Genomic DNA, 24047 nt, shown 5'->3' with positions numbered 1-24047 from the left:
TTTATTGTATTCTACATGTATTCATCTGACTTTTTGTCGCCTCTGTGTCAAAAACTTTTCACAATAAACCTCATACAATTCCACCCTAAAACACAGCAATTAGCTTTTTTGGGGGGGACTTTCAATGGTCAGCAGATAATCTGATAACTCCAGCTACCCCATATATTATCAGACAATTGTTGTACCAGACACTTAATATTTGACTTGACCACCCTTTCGACATGTCAAATAACAGGTTAAATAATACAAATTTTATCTCTTTCAGGTATGAATTGTAACTACACGGTGCGGGTTACATTTTTTTTTTTCATACATGCAATTCTTGGTAATTTAAAATAAACAGTAATTCATTGTTAATATAAATGCACGTATGTATTTCAAGAAATAAAGTCACAAAAAAATCGATCACAATATATTTTTGGTGTATTGAGCTATTCATTATATGAAAATACGTATCTTCCTATAATAATTAATAATATTCATTTTACAGGCTGATTGGTAACATTTCGAATTCTCGAATGGTATATTGTAAAACAGCACCACAACAGGCCACTGGATAGTTGAAAAATAACTTCCCATTATTACAATAACTCTTTAATGATAAAGATATCAGAATTTATCAATTTTATTCATTTTTACAAACAAGCTTAGTAGAGAGCTAGGATTCTTCCAATTTTCATGCAAAATACTGCATAATAATATTGCAAAATTGCAGTACCCAGCCCTTTTATGTATAAGAATAAAAAAATTTCTTCATCCCTTTCTTTTTATTTCAATTGAAACTCTCCCTTGTCACAATAAAACATTAAATGACTTTGAAATATTATTTTAAATTCTTCCAGTACCTTAAAACACATTTCTTGTGTGTATTTTACATTATAAATATAAACTTTAATTATGTGAATATTGAAGAGTATATATGATTTACCTGCATATAAGCAGGTTCTTTATATTCATAATTAACATTTTATTTTTTATTGTTGATAACAAATTTCAATGCACATGAAAAGCGAAACTTTCCAATTATTTCCCGAATTTACCAATTAGGAGAAATTATCTGATGTTCTAGCATTCATTCATACAGAACTTCTATACATACTTATAACCATACACTTTCAAAGCTTTGAAATAAAATTTTTCCTACAGATTTCATACAAAATATTTTTTTTCAAATAGTTTAATACCCCTTCAACATCCCTTCCCACCTACGTAATTTTTGATGAAATAAACACCATTATAATCTACCAATTAATACTGAAAAAATATGTTGCTGATATAATTAATAATTGTACATTATAATACCACAAAAGACATAGAATTGAATTTCAATGCTTTGAATTAATGCGAAACCATAATAAACACAAATGTCAGTTATAAATCGTGGAATTTAAAAAAAAAAAAAAATTAATGGTGTCTGTTTAATCAAATCTCAATCATTAAAAAGATTGACACACACATATATATATATATATATATATATATATATATATTGGAACATACTTTGCTACTTGCCATGCTACTTTGTGTGAAAATAAAAAAAAAAAACTTTTGTGATATGAAAAATAATAACTAGAGTACATTGTAATGAAACTGAAAACAAAATATAAATTGCATCTACTTACTTCTGAGAGTCCGTCCCTCATCGGGTGTTCTACGGTCAAACTCGCCCCCGTCCGATAGACCCTCGGAATTAGTAGTTGAATTGATACTATTGGGCCGCTCCTCCTTGATGTGAGTAGAGCTGGAAGATCTAGGACTACCCTCCTCTCTATCTTCTTCCTCCGTCAGCCCTGCTTCTAATTTAGGTTTTTTCGCTGATGGTCCAAATGCTGAGTGATAGGAACTTTCAGAGTCTGTACTAACAGGTCTAAATGCACTGGTAGCCACCGGCGGCATGATTCCCATGTTCCGGTCAGGTCGAACAAAGTGCGGCACTCCAGAATACATAGGAGGGGGGAAAGGGTCCCCTGGCCTATACATGGTAAAGGGAGGATTCCCATAGGGCGAGACCATTTCTTTTCCATCAGCACTAGAAGGGTAAGGGTGAGGAGGAGCAGGAAGGCGTCCCCCTTCGTGACCTTCAGCAGTCGAAGCCAGTACCATCAAAGCAGGTGAAGTCAATGGATTAGGGAGGTATGTTGAATTCTCCATAGCATTAATTTGTGATGCTGCAAGAACAGCAGCATGGTGAGAGAGAAATGGCTTTTGCCAAAAATTGAATCGAAACATTGCAAAGTCAGAAACTCCACTCATATTCAGCAAAAAAACACAAAGTGTTAAAATTTAACAAATCCAACAATTGAAGAATTAAATATTAAATTCTTCATCACACAGAAAATTTTCAAATTATTAAACTTCAATTCCTTTTTTGTTTTTAATTTAATTCCAATCCTAGAAATAATATTCAAGGAAACATTTCATTCCCGTTCCTTTTGTCAAATAGTTAGTTGTAAATACTTAAATAGAGACTCCTAGGACAACCCACTTTTATTGAGACATGCTCGTCAATAACCGACGCATGCGTATTTCATTCTCCAAGTGCCATATATGGAAAATGTCAACAAAAGCACCTATTTCAATAATAACAAAAATTACCACACCTTTTGGTAAAAATACATGAAGTATCGTAAATTTGAAGCTTTAGTACACCTCATATACTACAAAAATTATAAATTCTGTGACATTCAGTTAAGGATGTGAACGGATATATGTCTGCAAGATTTGAATGCCTACATCGAGTATTCCATTCTACCTTTATATTTTATATTTTGAAAAAACGCTAATTCTAAAACGTAGTAAACAAAAATAAGAGTTCGAAATTAATTATGAATATCATTTATATACACAGCAGCTGTCAAACAGTAACAGAATTGTAAGATGACATGTAATTTCGGCGGATAATATTTACCTATAATCTAGTAATACTGCAAGAATTCCCTCTGTGTTGATGCCTCGTTTTCGATATATCCATTATTAGCATTGCAGGAAAGAACCTTAACAAAAATAACTCGGGAAACACCTTTACTGTATTCCTTCTCACAAACGTCTATAGACCAGTCAATCCATGCAAAATAAAGTTTATGCAGTTTAAAAATATTTCACACAATTCAAACACTTTCTTTGACCATAGAAAACAACAATACAATCTTTCATTTTGCGTGGCAGTACTCAGTTTACCCAATTCTAGCCTCGATATGAAAACAAAACCAATACTTTCACTTTACCATTATCATAGTCGTAAACACAAAATTTAACAACGTGAACAAGCGTCTCAAGCGACAGCTATGAGTAATATATACATCCAAGAGCCCCCAACCATTGGGAAGGTAAATCTTGTAGTAACTGTGCAAGGAATGTATGTCTTGTTCGTTTAGTTTGGCCTCGTGCTATTCTGCACGTGTTGAGCAATATGGTTGATTAAGAATTAAAAGTATTCCTCATTACGTTGTGATGCCTGGTGGTGATTATCATTATGATTCATGACATTATGGCAGTTCCTTACTCAGTCTACTAAATTTCAACACTTCAATGCAATGGACCAATTTCGATTTCAATAGTTAGACTCCTCCATATTTAAACATTTGTAACAGGAAGGGAGAAAATGCAACGGACCAGACCGGGATTCGAACCCGGGCCCCCTGAATCTCTAGTCAGGTGCTCTACCAACTGAGCTATCTTGCCACTGGCGATCGAACCCGGCTGACCGCTACATTGCTCCCTCCTTAAATGTCTTCACACCTGAAGACATCAACCCAGGATCTTTATCCCCTGGCAGGCATTTTCACCTGTCAGTTCCAGGGGCTGGTCTACGGCACCAAAAGTAACAGGAAGGGAGAAAATGCAATTGACCAAACCGGGATTCGAACCCAGGCTCCCTGAATCTCTAGTCAGGTGCTCTACCAATTGAGCTATCTTGCCACTGCACCGGCAATTGAACCTGGCTGACCGCTACACATTGAACAGGTTGGGAACACTTCCCCTATAGCAAGTTATTCTCGCAAAAACAGGATTATCCCTCTCCAGCGAGAGTAAATGTATCCTGTGCAACTGAGAAAAACACCTGTGGAGTACATCTCTTCGTGTTTCACGTGAAAAGAAGAAAAAGTGCTAAAATGTCTGATGCTTCTGCAAATATATAAATCAAAACAAAACACTCAGGATGTGCATTGGATTTCAGACTCCTTCCCTCTTATGAAGCAACAATATGAAATTTCTTGACTGTGTTGTAAATTTTATAGACACAATTCTTGTCATGCTGAGTGCTTATTCAGCATTGCACGGAATTTGTCATTATTTTCAATAAAGACACTGAAAACACCTGATTTTGGTAATGTTTATTTCTCACTAAAGAGGGATAATTGCATTTTAGCGAGAAGATCGTGTTACAGGGGAAGTGTTCCCAACCTGTTGAGTGGTTTTGTAGTCGTTACTGGAGATATAACTTGTCAGCATACTTTTTATGCCCCCGAGATCGAAGATCGGGGGACATATTGTTTTTGTCCTGTCTGTCATTCTGTCTGAAACTTTAACCTTGCTAATAACTTTTGAACAGTAAGTGATAGAGCTTTGATATTTCACATGAGTATTCCTTTTTTCTCTTCTTCCTACATTGTACAGGATTTAAAGAGCGTCATAGCACAGTATCACGCCCAAGTGCATCATGCAAATTTTCCTACAATACTGCCAACCATCACCCCCTCAAATAATGACAACAAAAAATCAATTCCCATGTTTATATTTTCGTCAACAGGTCTTATATAATATGTGCATTTGTAATATTAATATTACGTAAATTGAGAATACTGAATGAACAACAAAGACAGACTGTATCGCATGATTTTGTGATGCTGGAAAAGTTGTGTATTGATGAGGATGCCAATAAAAAAAACCCACAGATTTAAAGAACAGACTCCACATTTTCGCAGGGAAGGTCTCGGTCAAAGGTTGCTTCAACTTGCTTGGTTATACTGTCAGGCAGTTGATTCCAGTCGATAATGTTGCATGAAATAAAGCTTTGTTTATAAGCATCTGCATCATTGAAGTTTGTTTTGATGGTAAGTTGAGATGAGTCCAGGTGGTATGACATATTTTGATATATCTTTCAAATCCCCTCTCCATAGATGATGATAACCAGGGCCACCTTTTACAAAAGTACTTACAACTAAGACCAAAATCTTCTTCTGTAATATTTTAATGTGAATAAGAAAAATTTAGTTATGTAATTTTATGTAAGTATAATCTCACAAAATTGATTAAGTGATGATTTTTTAGAACTATGTAACATCCTTAGTTGTAAGTTTTAGTAAAACAGGGCTGTCTACATGCAGTTAATTATAATCATATATGTGACTAAAAAATATCATATTCTGTAGAGATTTTTACTGGAAACTTTCCAAACTCAATCACAAACAGAATTCTATGAAATGATCTGTTAATGCTTTTCTTATTGTAGGAAGTTCAAGCTGAATGGAGACTTGATTTCTCCAATGTGACACAAATTCTAAGAGAATGATAACTTTCTTCATAGGTTTTATTAATCACATCAGCTGGTGATTTGGACATTGAGCTGTGGTCTAAAGAGGCACCCAAAGCATGTCGGAACTTCGTGCAGCTTTGTATGGAAGGTTACTACAATGGGACAGTATTTCATAGAGTGGTGAAGGACTTCATTGTGCAGGGAGGGGATCCGACAGGAACGGGAATGGGTGGAGAATCTATTTATGGAAAACCATTTAAAGTATACAATTTTTTTTGGAAAAGTATCAAAACACTTTTCTTGTTTTGCATATCGTTTTAAACCTGCATGATACAATATTTTGTGTATATGATATAGTGCAAGATTATTTTGTTCTTCAGGATGAAATTCACACCCGTTTACGGTTTGTCCGAAGGGGTTTAGTAGCCATGGCGAATGCTGGACCACATGACAACGGCAGTCAGTTCTTCATCACTATGGGCCCCACCCCTGAACTACTTAATAAACATACAATTTTTGGAAAGGTAAACTTACAGATGTGGTGAATTGTTACATATTCTGTAATACACATCAATAAGAAGTGGAATTTTCATCTAATAAGACCAATATCAACATAGCATGTGTACTTATATTATTACAACTCTGAACTGGTCTACCACCTAATGCATACTGCAATATGTCTGTATATCTTCTGAACTGGTCTATCACCTAATAAGTACAACAGCATATCTGTACAACTTCTGAACGGGTCGACCACCTAATACATACTGCAGTATAAGCTGGTGGTGTTGATATTCTGTCTGATATACCTGTAGGTTAGCACAGTTGGTGAAGTAGATTCATTTCTGTCTTCATACCGTTACTTTTGTGTGTTTGATGAGGTAGAATTTTGTTTTTTATACCACTAGTTAAAGGGACTGGTTTACGATTTTTGATAAAAATATTTTTCATTTTTGTTGTTAAACATTAAAAATATAACTTATTTAATGTTGACAGCCAAAATTTTGACCTTCTGAATACAAGAATAAAAGCAATATTTTAGCCTTAAATATGTGTTGTGTAAACAAAGACTCGAGTCTTTTTAGGTAAACAAACAAACAAGTGAAATGTTGATTTTGTAATGTAAAGCATCTTAATTTTGCATAGTCACAAATTTTAACTTTTAGATGACACATTTTACCCCCAAAATGCTTGAAATGTGAAAGATATAATAAACTTAGATCAATATCCATTTCTTTTGGAAATGTAAACAATAACACACCCCAATCTTTGTTTACAAAACAAATAATTATAACTTTCTAAATTGAGCTTCTGTGATAATGTATAACCTTGATTTTTATGTGAAATCTTTTAAACACATTAGACAGTAGATTTTGATCATTAAAAGTGAAATAGAAAAGTTTGGAGAAAATCGTGAATCAGTCCCTTTAAGCATATATATATACCCATTAATGCGGATTATGAATTTTTTTCTGCAATGCTTGCTACAGGGTCTACATCACCTGATAAAACGACAAAGAAAGCATTTTATTGTTTAATGACAACCATGAAATTAAGGCTTCGCAAACATGATTATGTTTCTTAAGCCACAAAAATTTTACACCATGAAAATTCTCCATTTATAGGGATAATTGTCATGATTAATTGTAAATTACATTGTACTAACAAAACTGAAACATCTCCTTACAAAGCACACAATCCATGACATAGGTTAATGAACAATTCAAGGTTACAGATCAAGGTCAGTTCGGCAGGCTGGTATGAAATCATGGTTTGACTATGGAATGAATATGAAGTTTATAGATGATATAATCATGATTGGTCACTCAAAGTAAAGTTAAATGAAACACATAAAAAGAAATTGTCAGTACAGTTTGATCCACTGAAATCATCAATTCATAGACTGGTCAAAAGTTTTTGCTTTGCAATCTAGACACAAGGGGAGGTTACTGTGGTAAAAATGCTGAGATATTTCTTCTATTTATGCTAAATCTCCAGATGAACATATATATATATATATATATATATATATATATATATATATATATATATATTGTGGTAATATTGCATGTTCTGGGTATATCAAAGATTAATGAAAGGGTACAAATAATCCTGGTACATAGTAGTTAATAATGTCAAGGTCGTGTATCAGTACTTGTACTGTCTATATTGTTAATAATGTCAAGGTCGTGTATCAGTACTTGTACTGTCTATTGTTTCCCAGGTAACAGGAAATACTGTGTATAACATTGGAAAACTGCAGGAAATAGACGTAGACAGCCACGAGAGACCGTACCACCCTCACAAAATCAAATCCGCACACGTAAGTACATTTGTACATGCTTCTATGTTCAAAATGATAATAACAATAAACTGATTTTGTAAAGTGTAAAATCCATATTGCTCTAAGTGTTATTTAAATAACAATATACATTTATTGTATGATAGTGAGGGAGATATGAAGATTTATTCACCCAAGAAAAATCATATTCCTTGAGGGCAACGCCCGAGGGGAATATGATTTTTCTTGGGTGAATAAATCTTCATATCTCCCAAACATTCATGCAATAAATTGTTTATTATACCGAAACAAAGCAAGACCACAAAATTGCATTTGAGATTGGAGTCCGCTGATCTATACATTGTACATGTAGCTGAGATCACCCTAACAGTAACATTGCGCCGTCAACGTATTAGAAGGTACAAACAGCGAAATACAGTGATATGATAACCAGTTTTTGTATTTCCATTCTTTTTCAATGCTTTTTGTATCAACCCAAACCAAACGATTTTTATAACTGTGTATCAGAGACCCGCATATTTTGTGCTTTACGAACTATGGAAGTAGAATGACTAGAACTTATTGTGACGTCACAATACATTTCATCGTCTTTGACGTTGAATTTGTGGAAAATGTACGAGGCTGCCCAAGGGATGAAATATGATAGGGAGATATGTCTGAGAGGGAGATATGAAGTTTTGTCATCCCAGGCACGTGACCGTCTAGACCAATCAGATTACGCGTTGCATAGAATTCTCATACTGAGGTATGATAATAAAATAAGTTGTATAAGAACAAATGACTAGTAGGTGAAGATAAGGAGTCCATTATGGTTGCACAACATAGTAATCTTGTCTTAGAGTTCATCTGCACGGACTAGTTGTAAGAATCGCAGACAGATGAGTCTTTAGTTTAGATTTAAAGATACAGAGACTAGCAGCAGTTCTGATATCATTTGGTAGAGCATTTCACAGTTTAGGGCCAGCCACACTAAAAGCTTGAGTTTGAATCACAGATGAAGTGGTAAATGGCACTTGTAGTAGGCTCTGATCACTGGACCGCAGAGTTCTGGAGGGAGCATAGGGTATTATGAGTTCCAGCAGATAGGATGGTGCCATGTTGTTGACTGTCAAAATGTAGAAAGCAGCAGTAAATATGATTATCTTCAATGGAGCAAGAAGCTCTGTACAGGAAATTCACTTTATGAAATATTTAATTTTCTTTAGAAAGGTTAAAGAAAATGAAGTGTGGTCTTGTATCTTTAAAACTTGGAAATTTGCAATAGTTTTCCTATGTTAGTGACATGAAAAGAAAATAAAGTATAAAACAGAGAACAGCTTCTCACTGCAGCAAATGGATCCTTGTGATTGGTTGTAAGCCGAGGGTAGGATGGTTGTCCATTCAAACTTGTGGGTTTCTGCCAGGTACTCCAATTTTGTCCTACACCAGTGACCCTCTCCTACTAATATCCAAGCCGATAGACATTGATATAAGTTGTAGAGCTGGTTTGTTATTATACCCCCCGCAACAAGTTGTGGGGGGGGGGGGGGGGGGGGGGGTATACTGGAATCGGGTTGTCCGTCTGTCCGTCTGTAGATGCAATGGTTTCTGGGCTCTAAAGCATTATCCTTTCCACCTACTGTCACCATATCATATATATGGACTACCCATGGGATGAAGATGTTCCCTATCGATTTTGAGGTCAAAGGTCAAGCACACTGGACATTGAAGTAGCAATATGGTTTCCGGGCTCTAAAGCGTTATCCTTTCCACCTACAGTCACCATATCATACATATGGACTACCCATGGGATGAAGATGTTCCCTATGGATTTTGGGGTCAAAAGGTCAAAGGTCACGTGCACTGGACATCGAAGTAGCAATATGGTTTCCATTTAAATTCTTTAAAGGCTTTTTTCATCGCATGGAACACCCTTTGGGAGATTGGGGTAAGCGGGGGGTATTCTTAGTGAGTATTGCTCACAGTACCTCTTGTTGGTTGTAGAATAAAAATTCTGTGTCTTTGGGAGAGGATTTTATCTTTGATCAAATAAAACAGTTACCATAACAGCAAAATTCTGTTTAAGAAGCCTTGAAATATATTCCTTTTTATCAGTCATGACTTAAGATCGCTCACTACACCAAGAAACAGTTTCTCAAATCAGTATGAATTGATTTAATTATAAAAGATATGATGATATACAATAAGTATATATACCAAAATTGTAAAATTGAAATATTATCACCAGGCTCTAAAAATATCAGATAAAATCTTGTTCTGTTGTGTTTTTTCTGGGTATAATTCAAACTCATATTAATTGCAATTATCAGATTAAACACACACACAAAACAAAAACTGTTGAATCCTGTGGTGATTTCAGCTAGGATTTGTGTCACTTGTGCTGCCTAAATCTTTGAGTCATCATTAATAAAAAAAAAATTGAAGTCTGTGTTTGACTTCTTTTCCAGATTTTGTCCAACCCATTTGATGACATTGTTCCCAGAGTTTCTGCAGATGACAGGAAATTAAAACACTCCAAAGATGAAAAAGTGAAGAGCAAATCTAAAGCTACAAAGTATGTTGTGAATCAAAAGGAAAACATGCTTTGATCTTTTCGAGCATTTTAATATGATGGCGGAATAGAAATGTTGAAAGGGAGATGAATGCTCTGCTGTGGCTGCCACTAGTCTTGCAGTTGTAGCTTTATTTTGATATACTAGTACACAAATCTTATGCACGCATTTTTGGACAGGTCGTATTTTGGTACAGTGGTTAAATTGGCTTTCATATACTGAGTTGAAATTTGCTTTGTACATGTACTTTCCTTATAAAGAAATGTTTAACTTATTTTGAAGTTCACAAGAGTTATGCCCCTTTATATGCAATTATTTGTTATATATAGGAGATGCATAGTTTGTTAGTCTAACTCATTCACAGCTTTCATGCTAGGACCTGATCACTTTACACAGTGTTTGCATGGATATTGAAGATATGCTTATTGCTTTGATTTTGATAAATTATCATGGAAATTGCATTTTGTTGAAGATGGTAAATTTTAGTGAAATTTTTAAAAACAGGGTAAATAGACTTTCTAGGCTTGAAGGTTATTGAGTAATTCCCATGTATATATTGTATTTAATTATATTTATTATACAAAAGTACATGTAGCAAACATTTTGAACCTTCTTATAGGTGTTGTTTGGTATTATTTCCGGTTTTGTTATTTTCTTCAGTTACCTGTAAGTGTTTTAATGTTTACTGCTGAGGGGGATATTTGGTGTGTATGTTTTGTAATAAAATGAATTTCATGCCTTGAAATGAGAATTCGTTCTCTTTTCATAGAAATTACAAACTGCTGTCATTTGGGGATGAAGCGGAGGAGCAGGAAGAGGAAGTAGATTTGGTATCAAAAGACTCAAAAGGAAAGAGCAAAAGCAGCCATGACCTTATTGATGACCCGACCCTCAGCACAGAGACCACAGAGATCGATGCGGAGGAGGTCAGGCAGAAACTGGCTCAGGTTTGTGGAAGTCCTCAATATTATCATTACTTATAGATGCTGTGGAATCATTTATATTCATGGGGGCCAATTTTCATGGATTGCTAAGATTTGAAAGTTTCACTTGGACTCAATTTTGTGAATTTGGTGTCTGAACATTGAAACATCACACTGGTATAAATTTTGTATTTCATCTGGCTTAAGATTTGCTGGGATAGGGATACCCATGAGATCTACTAAATTAAGCTCCCACAAAAAAATTAATGGTTCCACAGAAGTAGCTCATCGAGGAAGGTCAAGGTCAAGAAAGGTCATGAACTATCACATGTTTCAGTAACACATGTAATTTACAACCTATAAGAACAGTGCATGTGTCTTTAAGTCTCTAGATGTGATCCTTTTTCTGTAGGTCCAAGTAGTCCATGTATGATCAGAATTTCAGAATTTCTATGGTTGATATTGATGAGGAGCTCAGCTTTTATACACACTTGAACTTTCCTGATTGAAGAGTCTCTGTGTTGACAGTAAACTTTTTACAATGGTTACTTCTTCCCGTGATTTCAACTAAACTTGACATGGAACAATTTTTGGTATAGAAGATCTATATCTATTTAAATGAAGAATCAAAGGGAGGTAATTAAGAAAGAGTAAAAATAATGAGTGCTAAAAAAAAGTCCTTAACTTAAGAACCACAGAACTAAAAATTATTAAACCTTTCGTGAAGGTTTCCCTCAAGATTCATCAAGCTATGCTTCTGTTGGTCAGGGCCAGGTCACAAAAGGGGATAGAATTTTTATACTGTACAAAAGAGAAATCTTTAAAAATCTGCTGAAAAACTGCAAGAGTACAATATGTTGAATTGGTGTGAAAACATCCTAATGTTGTGTGAATTTGAGTTTGTTCCACACTTTGGTTTTACAGTTTCACATCAGAATGGATGTGTATAGAAATATTTTTTAAAATCTACCTTTTGTTTTCAAAAACCACAATTAGGCAGATTGATTTATATTCACCCTAAGGCACTGTAAAAAAAAATCTTAGATTAGAATTTTAGAACCACCACAATGCCATGGGAATGTCATAAGTCAAATTTGTCATTGAGGTTACCTCTATCAAGTGGTACCTTGTCTCACGCAGGTAATTTCATTCCTTCCCCATTAAAAATCCTGTATAATATAACTTTATCGAGCAGCTTCCTGTGTAACACAGTCAGCAGTCATCAAATTCTATACCAAACCACTACTTCCCCTGTGTATGGCCATTCTGAACTATATCTGGGCTTTATCTTCCAAATGCAGCTTGATGGTTTCCAAATGTGCTGTATCTCAAGAATGTAACAGGTTTGATGAGATCGATTTTGAATGGTTAGATGAACAAATAAAGTAATCTATTAGTTTATTATAATGAGTTGTTTTTACACGGTAAACCAAGAAAGTACATGTCAAATAGATTTGCAGAAAAGGGTTGAAGGAAAGCACTAAATGTAAAAGAACAATATGAAACCGTTAAAATGATGAAATTGGGATTAAGTGCCAGTACTGTGGCTACGAAATGGGCGTTGGGAAAACTCGAGTTACAAAGCTGGAATAACAAGTGATGAGAAATGATGTGCCATCTGAACTACAATCACCACTATTTCAAACAGTGATTAGCAATTCTAGAATTGTGTGTGAATTGATCTTCAATAGATTATAATGTTTCAAATTTTTTGTTTATTATGTAGCAATCTATATACATTTACATGTACATGCATATAAGTGTTTATGTGATATAATATACCAGGTAGTATTGTAAATCCTAGAACATCTAGGTTTCATTTGTTAAAGTGGACTTCTATGAAGAGGCCACCTCTCTATACAGGTCATGTTTACTGAATCCATGTGTGACTGCTTAATACTCTATAGAGGTCATGTTTACTGAATCCACGATTGCTTAATACAGGTTTGACTGTATCAGCAATTTTTTCATTTTTCTGTAGAAGGAAAAGAAGAAGTCGCCATCACCAGAGAAAGACAGTGATGAAGAAGAAAACAGAATAAGTAGAACGTAAGTTTCTGTTTCCCCATCGTCACTAGCCACGGTTACCGAGTCCGGTAGTACCTACCCTACCTCAAACCCAGTGACTGCATGATCAGCGAAACCCTCGATTTTCATGAATATTTATGAAATGATACAATAATTTTTTTGACCAATCACAGTCACAATAACAGATTTCCGATATTTTAATGGCTGTGCCCACAACTAAAACGTGCAGTATTTGTTTACAAGTAATAACAGACAAAAAAAGGGCTACAGATCCTTGTTTATTGAAGCAAGTAAAGTTTATGAGTATTTATTAAATTAATAGTAGTGGTTACACTTGTAATTTCTGTGTTAATAAACTTAATCTTATTCTCAAACTTGATGAGGAAATTCGGGGTAAAGTGGATGTGTTGAAATCTGAAAGACTAGAGTTGATCGGACAAAATATCTAAAGGGAGTGGCGTAGTTACACATATTATATTGTAAATCTATCACACCGTTGTAATCAACAAAGAAGCTTCCATTGGTTACAACAGCTAAAAAGTGTCTAGTTCTCAATCGGCAATCCTCGGATTATTCTGCTACGAGCACGCAATGATCTCCAAATGATTTTCTTTCCACCAAAAATATCATGGAAGCTCACCGATTGGTTGACTAATGAACATAAATATTCATGAAGTTGAGTATTTCTTTAATCATACAGCCACGGCATTTGACGTAGTGTAAACAGAGACAATAGGCGTGGCTTGCGACGATGCTGTTTTCCATGCCAGTTTCTCTTGTTTATAATATATACAGTAGAACACAATTACAGCGAACACACTTATAATGAATTCACACTTACAGTAAAACATGGTTATAGTGAACACACTTATAATGAATTCACACTTACAGTAAAACATGGTTATAGTGTACACACTTATAATGATTTCACACTTACAGTAAAACACAGTTACAGTGAACACACTTATAATGAATTCACACTTACAGTAAAACAAAATTACAGTGAACACACTTATAATGAATTCACGCTTACAGTAAAACACAGTTACAGTGAACACACTTATAATGAATTCACGCTTACAGTAAAACACAGTTACAGTGAACACACTTATAATGAATTCACGCTTACAGTAAAACACAATTACAGTGAACACAATTATAATGAATTCACACTTACAGTAAAACACAGTTACAGTGAACACACTTATAACGAATTCACACTTACAATACGACACAGTTACAGTGAACACAATTATAATGAATTCATGCTTACAGTAAAACACAGTTACAGTGAACAAACTTATAACGAATTCACACTTACAGTAAAACACAGTTAAGGCCAATTCAACTTAATTAGTAGATTATCATCCAGGGTCACCAAAAAGTATGGAGCAGGTGAGAGGATTTTATTTTTTTATTTTTATTTTCTTAGAAAAATATTAATGACAAACAAGTAGTGCATCATTTAATGCCAGATGGATCTATACTTATTTCACAGACGAATTCCAGGTTAAGCTTTAATTTCAAACACAGAAAGATATGAAACTTCTTCAAGATATGAAGCACATTAATCCTTCCTTTCATTTACGCCTGTAAGGAGGTGGGAAATTAAGGAAACCATACTATGATCTATTATCTTTGCGTGGCTTTTCATGTTGCTATACCGGAAATGTAAACAAGAAGTTTAAAAACCGGAGTCAGACATGAAAATTTTCCGGAAATCGCAAGCTCCGCAAAATAAAAAAAATTCCAGGTGGGCCGATTTTTGAGGGGCGGGTGGGGATGATAATCTTATCAATTAAGTTAAATTGGCATAATGTAGCAGGGCCCCTACTGGGCAGTCTGCACTATAAATCTACAACATTGTAAAACACAATCACAGTGAACACACTTACAATGAATTTGCACTTACAGTAAAACACAGTTACAGTGAACACACTTATAATGAATTCACACTTACAGTAAAACACAATTACAGTGAACACACTTACAATGAATTTACACTTACAGTAAAACACAGTTACAGTGAACACACTTATAACGATTTCACACTTACAGTAAAACACAATTACAGTGAACACAATTATAATGAATTCACACTTACAGTAAAACACAGTTACAGTGAACACACTTATAATGAATTGATACTTACAGTAAAACATGGTTACAGTGAACACGCTTATAATGAATTCACTCTTACAGTAAAACATGGTTACAGTGAACACACTTATAATGAATTCACACTTACAGTAAAACATGGTTACAGTAACACTTATAATGACTTCACACTTACAGTAAATCACGGTTACAGCAAACAAGCTTATAATGAATTCACACTTACAGTAAAGCACAATTACAGCGAACACATTTATAATGACTTCACACTTACAGTAAATCACGGTTACAGCGAACAAGCTTATAATGAATTAACACTTACAGTAAAGCACAATTACAGCGAACACACTTATAATGAATTCATACTTACAGTAAATCACAATTACAAGGAACACACTTATAATGAGTTTATGCTTATAATGAAGTGTCTTTTGTTCCTTGTACTTTTAAAGCATATGATAAACTTACTGGATGTAACGAATTACATTTTGCTGTAAGCGTGTTTTACTGTATTTGTTTCATTCCTATTAGAAGTCTTAACTAGCGGCAATAATGTAGCCCTCTCTGGTTTTCTATTTGTTCTGACATTTTCGGGAGAGGAAAAACAGAGGACTACACTATGACAGCTAAGTCTAAACGTGTACACAACACACGGGCAATATGCAAGTTTCAAGATGTGGTTCTTTAGAGAACTCTTGTACTCAGTAAGGTGCACATGTAAGGTAGGACAAATACATATCGACAAATACATATCCATACAATAGTAAATATGCAGCATACACAGTTTAATCAGCTGACTTGCGTTGGTACTCACAACAGGTAAGTAATCGGTACTCAGAAAGTAAACAAACATACAAAACGCTTACTGTTTGTGTACTTATTTCTGCGTATTTAAGATTTGACGCTGTCGGGAGCTGATGTTCTCTTTGGCGTAATCGTGATTTAGCTCACGATCTCTGTTTGATAATGAATGAATAGAGATTTTTCATATTTTAGAGCAACCATAAAATGGCATTCTTGCTTGAATGCCAAAGCTGCTAAAATTTTATTCCGTTCAAATAATATACATGTACAGTAATTTAGAACATTATTTCGTTCCTCATAGGTACTATGACTAGAATTCTACAATATTACTTGCAAACATTGCATTGTTTTTCATGATTTCTTTTTTATAAGGCATTTATTTTGATAGTCTTGTGTATTCCTACAATTAAATCTTTAAACAGAAGTGTCTTTACATACTTTGCATCATCACGGACTGTAGGTGTGCTTCATAGGGCAAATAAAGCCCCTATCATGAATAGGGCAAATAAAGCCCCTATCATGAATAGGGCAAATAAAGCCCCTATCATGAATAGGGCAAATAAAGCCCCTGTCATGAATAGTTCTTTGGAGAATTCTAAGAAATAATGCTGATCATGACAGCACAATGTGAATATCATGACTACTCATTCATTGTGTGCATGATATTTATTCTGTTGTGGAGTTGCCCAAATTTACTTCATTCTTTTTAAACATGTACAGTATGTACTATAGGTTCTGTAAAACTATACATATAAATCTTTCCATGTGTCAGTTAGAAATTTGTGTAACTTGATTTAAAACAATCAGAAAAAAATGAGTGTATTATGGGATAAAATATGATTTTTTGCCTTGACTGCATGTGCAGTTACTTCCATTTCTTGTTTACGTAGTAAAATGTGATGTTTTTATACTTGATAATGTTTGAAACGTTACTATAGCGACAGACATTGATTAGTTTTTACTGGTAGCAGTATGTGATAAAAAGGAATCATGATGTAGTCACTAACTGCACTAATCAGGGTTAATGAATGTGATAATTGGCGATCTTTATCTCTTCTGTTTTTATAGCATGTTTGTACGTCACTGTCCATTACTTTCACTTTGTCATAAATCACTGTGTTTTGTTCCTCAGTTTGGCCATTTGTCTCTCCTTCCTGTAAATTAGATAGACCCATTCCTGTATATTTAGCTCACCTGAGCTAAAGGCTAAGGGAAAGATCCAAATGAGAAACATACAAAAAAGTATTAGCTCCTGATGAAGAACCACAAGTTAGATTTTTACTAGACTTGCACAAAAGCTACGAAATCTGATATTTAGATTTGTACAAGGCACCAGACTTGGGGGGGAAATGCATGGCCTCAAAATTAAATGATAGTTCTTCCAAATTTTATATGTTGAATTTTGAATTTTTGTTGTGATACCAAAATTTTTTACTTTGAAGTTTACCTTATCATTTGAAGTTCTTTCCTGAAACTTGATTTTTAAAATTTTTAATGGCCAATAAAAATTTTTACTAGATGGTCAAAACTCAAAGTAATCATGTTTTGATATCAAGGAAAATTAATGGCTTTCCACAATAAATCTACATATGAAATTTGGAAAGTCCTGTCACTTTCAGTTAATAATAGGGCACCACTAAACTGGTACATGATACGCCCACATACATTACTGACCCAGGAATTTGAACAAGTAAAAAAGGATTATCCACAAAAGGATTTCGTCAGAGTTGCAATAACAATGTATTTTGCATCAAATAAATCTAAGTCCAATGGCTGTAACTCCTTCAAAAATAGTGGGACAGCATTCCCCTTGTAATATGCACATCTACATATTGTGATCTTCCTTTGTACTAAGTTTCATTGAAATCCTCCAAAGGGTTTAAGAGAAGTTGTGAAGACAACAAGAGCTGTAACTCCTTTAAAAAAACATTGGACAGCATTCCCCTTCCAGTTTGCACACCTCCTCATTGTGATCTTTCTTTCTACCAAAATTCATTAAAATCCCCCAAAGGGTTTGAGGAGGAGTTGCGAAAACAAGGTACTTGCTTAAAATAAATCTAAGTCCAAGGGCCCTAACTCCTTCAAAAACATTGCTTCAGCATTCCCCTTGTAATATGCACATCTCCACATTGTGATCTCTCTTTGTACCAAGTTTCATCAAAATCCCCCAAAGGGTTTAGGAGGAGTTGTGAAGACAAAGTTAAAGGGACAGACAGACGGACGACAGCGTTATAGCATAACATGCTCACATTTTTATGCGGGCATATAAAAAGTTATGGAAAGGTCACCATCAAAGTCACCCAGATGACAGTGTGGGCATGTGACATTATAGTCAATAGTCTGAACTCAAATCTAACAAAGCAAGATATGTAGAATGATGCCACATTTGAACTTGTGATTGTGAGGTTGACCTTTGACCTATTTTTCAAATCAAACATAACTAATTTGCATCCACTTCCTCACATTAACTCATATACCAATGATGAAATTTTTGTTTTGGTGAGCGATTTATCAGGTTATCTTGGGGTTTATTCTTTGACTAGTAGTAATTCTGATATCAATGGGGGAACACATCTGAAGAATTTTAATCAAGAAAGTATTATTCCTTTTGTTTCACAGAATTAGTGGGGATTTTTTTTTAATTGCTTGCATTCCTCAAAAGTGTTGATCTTATAGTTATGCAACTAATTTTGGTGAGGGTTTTTTCCCTGTCATACAGGGAGGTTTTAGAATTTTTAGCTCACCTTTCTAATCAAAATTTATCCATTGTCTTTTTCACCACAATTGGCTTTGTAATCTTTTCACAATTTTGTCTTCTTCTGTAGAACCACTGAGCCAATTTCAATCAAACTTGGATGAAGGGGATTCAAGTTTGTTCAATGAATGTCTATCTCCCCATCAAGGAAAGACAAAAAATGGTGTTGGGTCAATCAAAAATGTTGTCAAGAACCATTGGGCCAGAAAAGTTGAAACTTACAGGGAAGCTTCCTGATATAAGATTCAAGTTTGCCCAAATCATGGCTCCCAGAGGTATCGTGGTGGGGTTTGACTACAGTAGGGGAGTTTAAAGTATAAGGAAAATTCATCTCAAGAACAGCCGGGTCATGATTAGTCTCATCAATATGCAAACATCTTCACTTAGTGTAGATTTAAGTTTGTTCAAATGATGGCCACTGGGGGTAGGTGGGAGCCATAATAGGGTTTTTTTTTATGGGAATACTTGTATATAGGGAATAAACTTTAAAAATCTTTTTCTCAAGATTGATATTAATATGCAAGCATTGTCAGGAAGTGCAGATTCAAATTTGTTCAATTTGTGTCTTCAGGGGTAGTTTTACTAAACAATAAAATGCTTTCCTTGAATGTTGTTTTATCGGGTAATGAAAGTGGCAAGCATTACAGAAAAAATTCATAATCCGCATTAACAGGAATATATAGCAAAATGTCTTTAAAGAACAGCTAGGCTATGATTAGTCATGTTGATAGGCAAACATCCTCTGATAAAGTAAATTCCAGTTGATTCAAATCATTACCCTGGAGGGTAAGGCAAGGGCCACAATAGGGGATCAAATTTTTATAGGGCATTTACATATGGGAAATATTTTTTTCAAAAATCTTCTCAATAAGAACAGCAGAATCCATGGTTAGTGATATTGATATGCAGGAACTGCAGATTCAAATTTCCTCAGTAATCTCGATCAGGGGAAGGGAGGGGTACAATGAGGCTCTAATAGCAGATTGAAGTTTTACCTGATACATAGAAATTGATATATAGGAAAAAATCTTTAAAAGAGCAGCAATAGCAAGCAGTAGGGGCTGAAACAACATGCCCCCTTCATGATATGATACAGTAGGGGCTGAAACAACATGCCCCCTTCATGATATGATACAGTAGGGGCTGAAACAACATGCCCCCTTCATGATATGATACAGTAGGGGCTGAAACAACATGCCCCCTTCATGATATGATACAGTAGGGGCTGAAACAACATGCCCCCTTCATGATATGATACATATTGCAATACTTATGCCATGATTCAATACTTTCAATACGATACAATTTACAGAAGAACAATTTAATTACATGTAACAAGATTCACAATCATAATTTTAAAATCAAAATGTTTCCAAACTGCCAAATAGTAAGATGCCTGTTGGCTCTGTAGTTCAAACTGATAAAGTTCTTTATTATTTTCGATAGACTCATGGCAAACAACTGTCTGAACGTTATTCGACATAATTTTGTCCCTCGTGTAGGTAAAAATATTAAGTACTGGGCGAGCCTGATGTATTTTACTAAATTAGTTTGTAATAAACGTATCAAACTGAAAATCAAGGCATTGAATGGAGCGTTTATATTGAACAGTATTAATATTTTGGTGAATCATTTCGGCCCTAATTAACAAGATTAGTCATATCTAAAAATATGCAAGTATCTTTAGGTAGCGCAGATTCAAGTTTGATCAAATCAATCCCCAAGGGATTCTTGGAATGTATGGGAATAAAATTTGAAAATCTTCTCAAAAACAACATTCAATCATCCTCAGGTAGTGCAGATTCAAGTTTATTAATGAACCATGGTCCCAGGAGGCAGGTTAGGGTCATGAAAAAGGATCAAAATTTTAGTACATGGAAATATATATTGAAAGAAATCTTTAAAAGAATCTTCTGTAAATAAGTGTGATGTCAAAGTTAAATAATGATGTTCGGAAAGCACATTGTAACAAGTACAATATCTAAAAAGGGTCATAGATATGATTTTGGTACAAAAAATCATTTCATATTTAATTGATAATATGATAGTAACGTATTTGATTCATGTGAAACATAGCAACAAAGCTCAAAAACTGATGCAAAGATATATTTGAGACATCCAAACTTTTCATTTTCAAAACAAGGCATGATCACTGTCTATGTGTGCCTGTCACCTGATTCAACTATCAGCATTCACAAAAGCTTTTATAATGAAAATTTTCTGTTCTTTCTTCTTTGTGCTTGCTTAGAATCAATATATGTAGAAATGTTGAATGCTTTGAATACGTTTTAGAAATCTTTCTGTTCTCACCTCCGCACATGGTTTCCTGGCTATGACAAACGTGTTGACAGATATGATTTTGGGAGCCAGATTTTATGTAAATACAATGTCTATCCTGTGTAAAAATATTCTAATTAACTTATTAAATATAAAAGATCTTTGTTTCTATGACAAAAAACTGTCAATTTCCATCGATAAAAAATTGAGTCTGTATGCCCCTTTGATATTAAAACTTGTCAGTATACATCAAAGGCAATCATATCGCTGCAATGGGTTCAAATTTACTATTAAATAGCCTGTGGTAGACATATATGATACACTGTTTATAGAAAGAAATATCCCTTTCAGAAAATAATTACCAGAATAACGATAAATGACTAAAAGCATCAAAATACATACAGAAAATGTGTTGTTTACTCCAATGAACAAACTAGAAATTTTTCAAGTTGATTTAGGTAAAAAAAATCAATGTAGACATGCAATTATCTCTTTGATTGTGACAGTCATCCTTTTATGATAAAGTATATTGTGTCATCCATCCTTAATCTATATTGTGTCATCCATCCTTAATCTATATTGTGTCATCCATCCTTAATCTATATTGTGTCATTCATCCTTAATTATGTTTGCAGAGAAGAATTACGAAGGGAAGCCAAACAACTCAAGAAAGAGTTAAAAGGGAAACCAGCCAACAAAAAACCAACGGATGAGGACACGATCGAAGAAGGTGAAATAATTCATTATTCTGACATAAGTCATTATTGCAGTGATTATAGAAATTGTGTTGACTTGCAGACAAATGACACGAACCCTAATGTTTCTAAAGATGAAAAAATTATTTATTATTCTGGCCATTATTGCAGTGATTATAGAAATTGTGTTGACTTACAGACAAATGACATGAACCCCAATGTTTCTAAAGATGTTAAATTCATTATTCAGGACTCTGTCATCAAATATTAACACTCCATTACTACAAGACAGGAGTGCAGTTTTTCAAGATTCTCACCAGTCTGGACAAATTTATGTTTTATTTTATGGGCTACCCTCAAGTTTACTCGAAATTCTGATTACTGGTAATGATCTCCATAGAGACACACAAGGTAGAACATCATAATCACCTTGAAGATCCACTTATCTTGAAGAAATAGCCCTTAGATGAAGAACTCTATTTTACCGCACTAAAAGTACCGTACACTGATATAGGTCACCTGACTTGTTTGCATCATTACCTTTTTGTTTTTTACATTAAGAACTGATCTAAGTATTGATTCAACATGAACCTTAATCTACTCCAAAATTAATTAGAAAACACATAGTCTGCACCCGAACCAGAATAGCAAAGTGCACTGGAAATTCATTCTAGTGTTCCAGAAAATCTTAATACCTCTTTATTAATCTATATAGCAACATTAACCCTTTTTCCTATATCATTCCTGCAGACTTCATATTGATTGAAAATTGAAATTGCAGAGGTGGAAGAAAAAAATGAGGTTATAGCTGCATACAAGGCAGAGCGAGAAAAATACAAGAAAGCAAGAGTGAAGAAGGGGGGTGGCAGAGAGGCGGCAACTTTGGCCTTGTTGGCAAAGTTCCAGTCCAAACTGGAATCTGTCAAGAGAATCTCAGGGGACTACAGTGATGAAGAGGCACAGGCTGAAGAAGAGGAGGAGAGTGAGGCCTCAGGAGATATGTCATGGTAGGTTAAAGAAAAATTTCTTGTGCACTAAAAAGAAAATTTTACTCCCCCCCCCCCCCCCAACAACAGTTTTAAGAGACAACCTTTCATTTGTCTCCCCCCCCCCCCCCCAAAAAAAAAAACCAAGCCATTGTCAAGTGACCACATTTCAAACTAAGGCTAATTGGCCTTACTGACCACCTAAGTAACATACAACAACTCTCCAATGGACAGCTCAATCAAATGAAAATAAATTAGCTTTCCAGATTAATTTTTTTTTCAAAGACCATTTAAAGAAATGTGCTGTATTTTCACTTTATGATTGCTGCACCCTGAAGCAATATCACAATAAAATAGTAGTCTTCACACTATTCATAAGCCTAGTCTTCACACTATTCATAAGCCTACCTATTATATTTCAATGCACTTAAGTAAAGAGGAAGATTTTACTAGATGAAATGCATATCATGTACCTGGGTATTACACTTTTACGTATTTAGCTCTGCTTTAGGATCTGAACCTCTGATGCATGTATTACCTGGGTATTACACTTTTACGTATTTAGTTCTGCAGTTTATCTGCTAAATGTTCTCAAGTAAAGAAGATTTTTAAAGATTGCATAATTTTTTTTTAAAAATCTTACCCCATCCCGCAGACCCCAGGGATGCAATGACCCTGAAATTCACACAGTAGTTCCCCTTACCCTAAAGATATTTCATACCAAATTTGATGAAAAATGGCCATGTTCTTTCGGATAAGATTTTTAAACAATTACCTAGGATATTTTCATGATATGAACTGTAATGTCCTGCTCTTACAACAAAACCTTGATCCAGGGTAATAAATCTCACAATTAGGTAAAGGCTTCTCTGTTTATCAAAACTATGTTCTCAGTTTCACCGTTTGATGTTGTGGAGTCAAAAAGATTTTTACAAAAAATAATGGATTTCCACTAAATGAACCATAAACCCCATCTTAGCAAAAAGGGCATCACTGCTCGTCATAACTATACACACCATTGTCTGTTCGGGATCCCTGAGAAAAGAAGATTTTTCAAAAGTGCATCATTTTTAAGGTTTTCACCCCACCTCTAAGGCCTCAAGGTTGTAGTGACCTTGAAATTTACAATTTTAC

The 24047-nt window shown here is 34.6% G+C and overlaps 2 protein-coding genes across 3 annotated transcripts in view; one reads left to right on the top strand and one right to left on the bottom strand.

Annotated features, from left to right (window-relative positions):
• Nucleotides 1–3165, bottom strand: part of LOC125667911 (E3 ubiquitin-protein ligase Rnf220-like) — a 34417-nt gene extending 31252 nt beyond the window's left edge. The window contains exons 1-2 of one of the 2 annotated variants that reach the window (XM_048901594.2): nucleotides 2909–3165; nucleotides 1623–2168 (exon numbers count right to left, since the gene is read on the bottom strand). In XM_048901594.2, coding sequence (XP_048757551.1) covers nucleotides 1623–2151 — 529 coding nt within the window. In that variant the 5' untranslated portion in view covers nucleotides 2152–2168; nucleotides 2909–3165. Of the gene's footprint in view, nucleotides 1–1622; nucleotides 2504–2908 lie in introns of those variants that run through there. The other variant, XM_048901593.2, reaches the window with a different exon arrangement.
• Nucleotides 3166–3181: 16 nt separating this feature from the next.
• LOC125667912 (uncharacterized) overlaps nucleotides 3182–24047 on the top strand; it is a 39685-nt gene continuing 18819 nt past the window's right edge. Inside the window, exons 1-9 of the mRNA XM_048901595.2 lie at nucleotides 3182–3326; nucleotides 5528–5737; nucleotides 5857–6000; nucleotides 7701–7799; nucleotides 10226–10332; nucleotides 11100–11277; nucleotides 13235–13302; nucleotides 21868–21962; nucleotides 22709–22934. Coding sequence (XP_048757552.2) covers nucleotides 3285–3326; nucleotides 5528–5737; nucleotides 5857–6000; nucleotides 7701–7799; nucleotides 10226–10332; nucleotides 11100–11277; nucleotides 13235–13302; nucleotides 21868–21962; nucleotides 22709–22934 — 1169 coding nt within the window. The 5' untranslated portion in view covers nucleotides 3182–3284. The remainder of the gene's footprint in view (nucleotides 3327–5527; nucleotides 5738–5856; nucleotides 6001–7700; nucleotides 7800–10225; nucleotides 10333–11099; nucleotides 11278–13234; nucleotides 13303–21867; nucleotides 21963–22708; nucleotides 22935–24047) is intronic.

Source organism: Ostrea edulis, chromosome 4 (assembly GCF_947568905.1).
Source record: "Ostrea edulis chromosome 4, xbOstEdul1.1, whole genome shotgun sequence".
Classification (NCBI taxonomy): Eukaryota; Metazoa; Mollusca; class Bivalvia; order Ostreida; family Ostreidae; genus Ostrea; species Ostrea edulis.
This window is presented reverse-complemented; position numbering and strand designations above follow the sequence as displayed.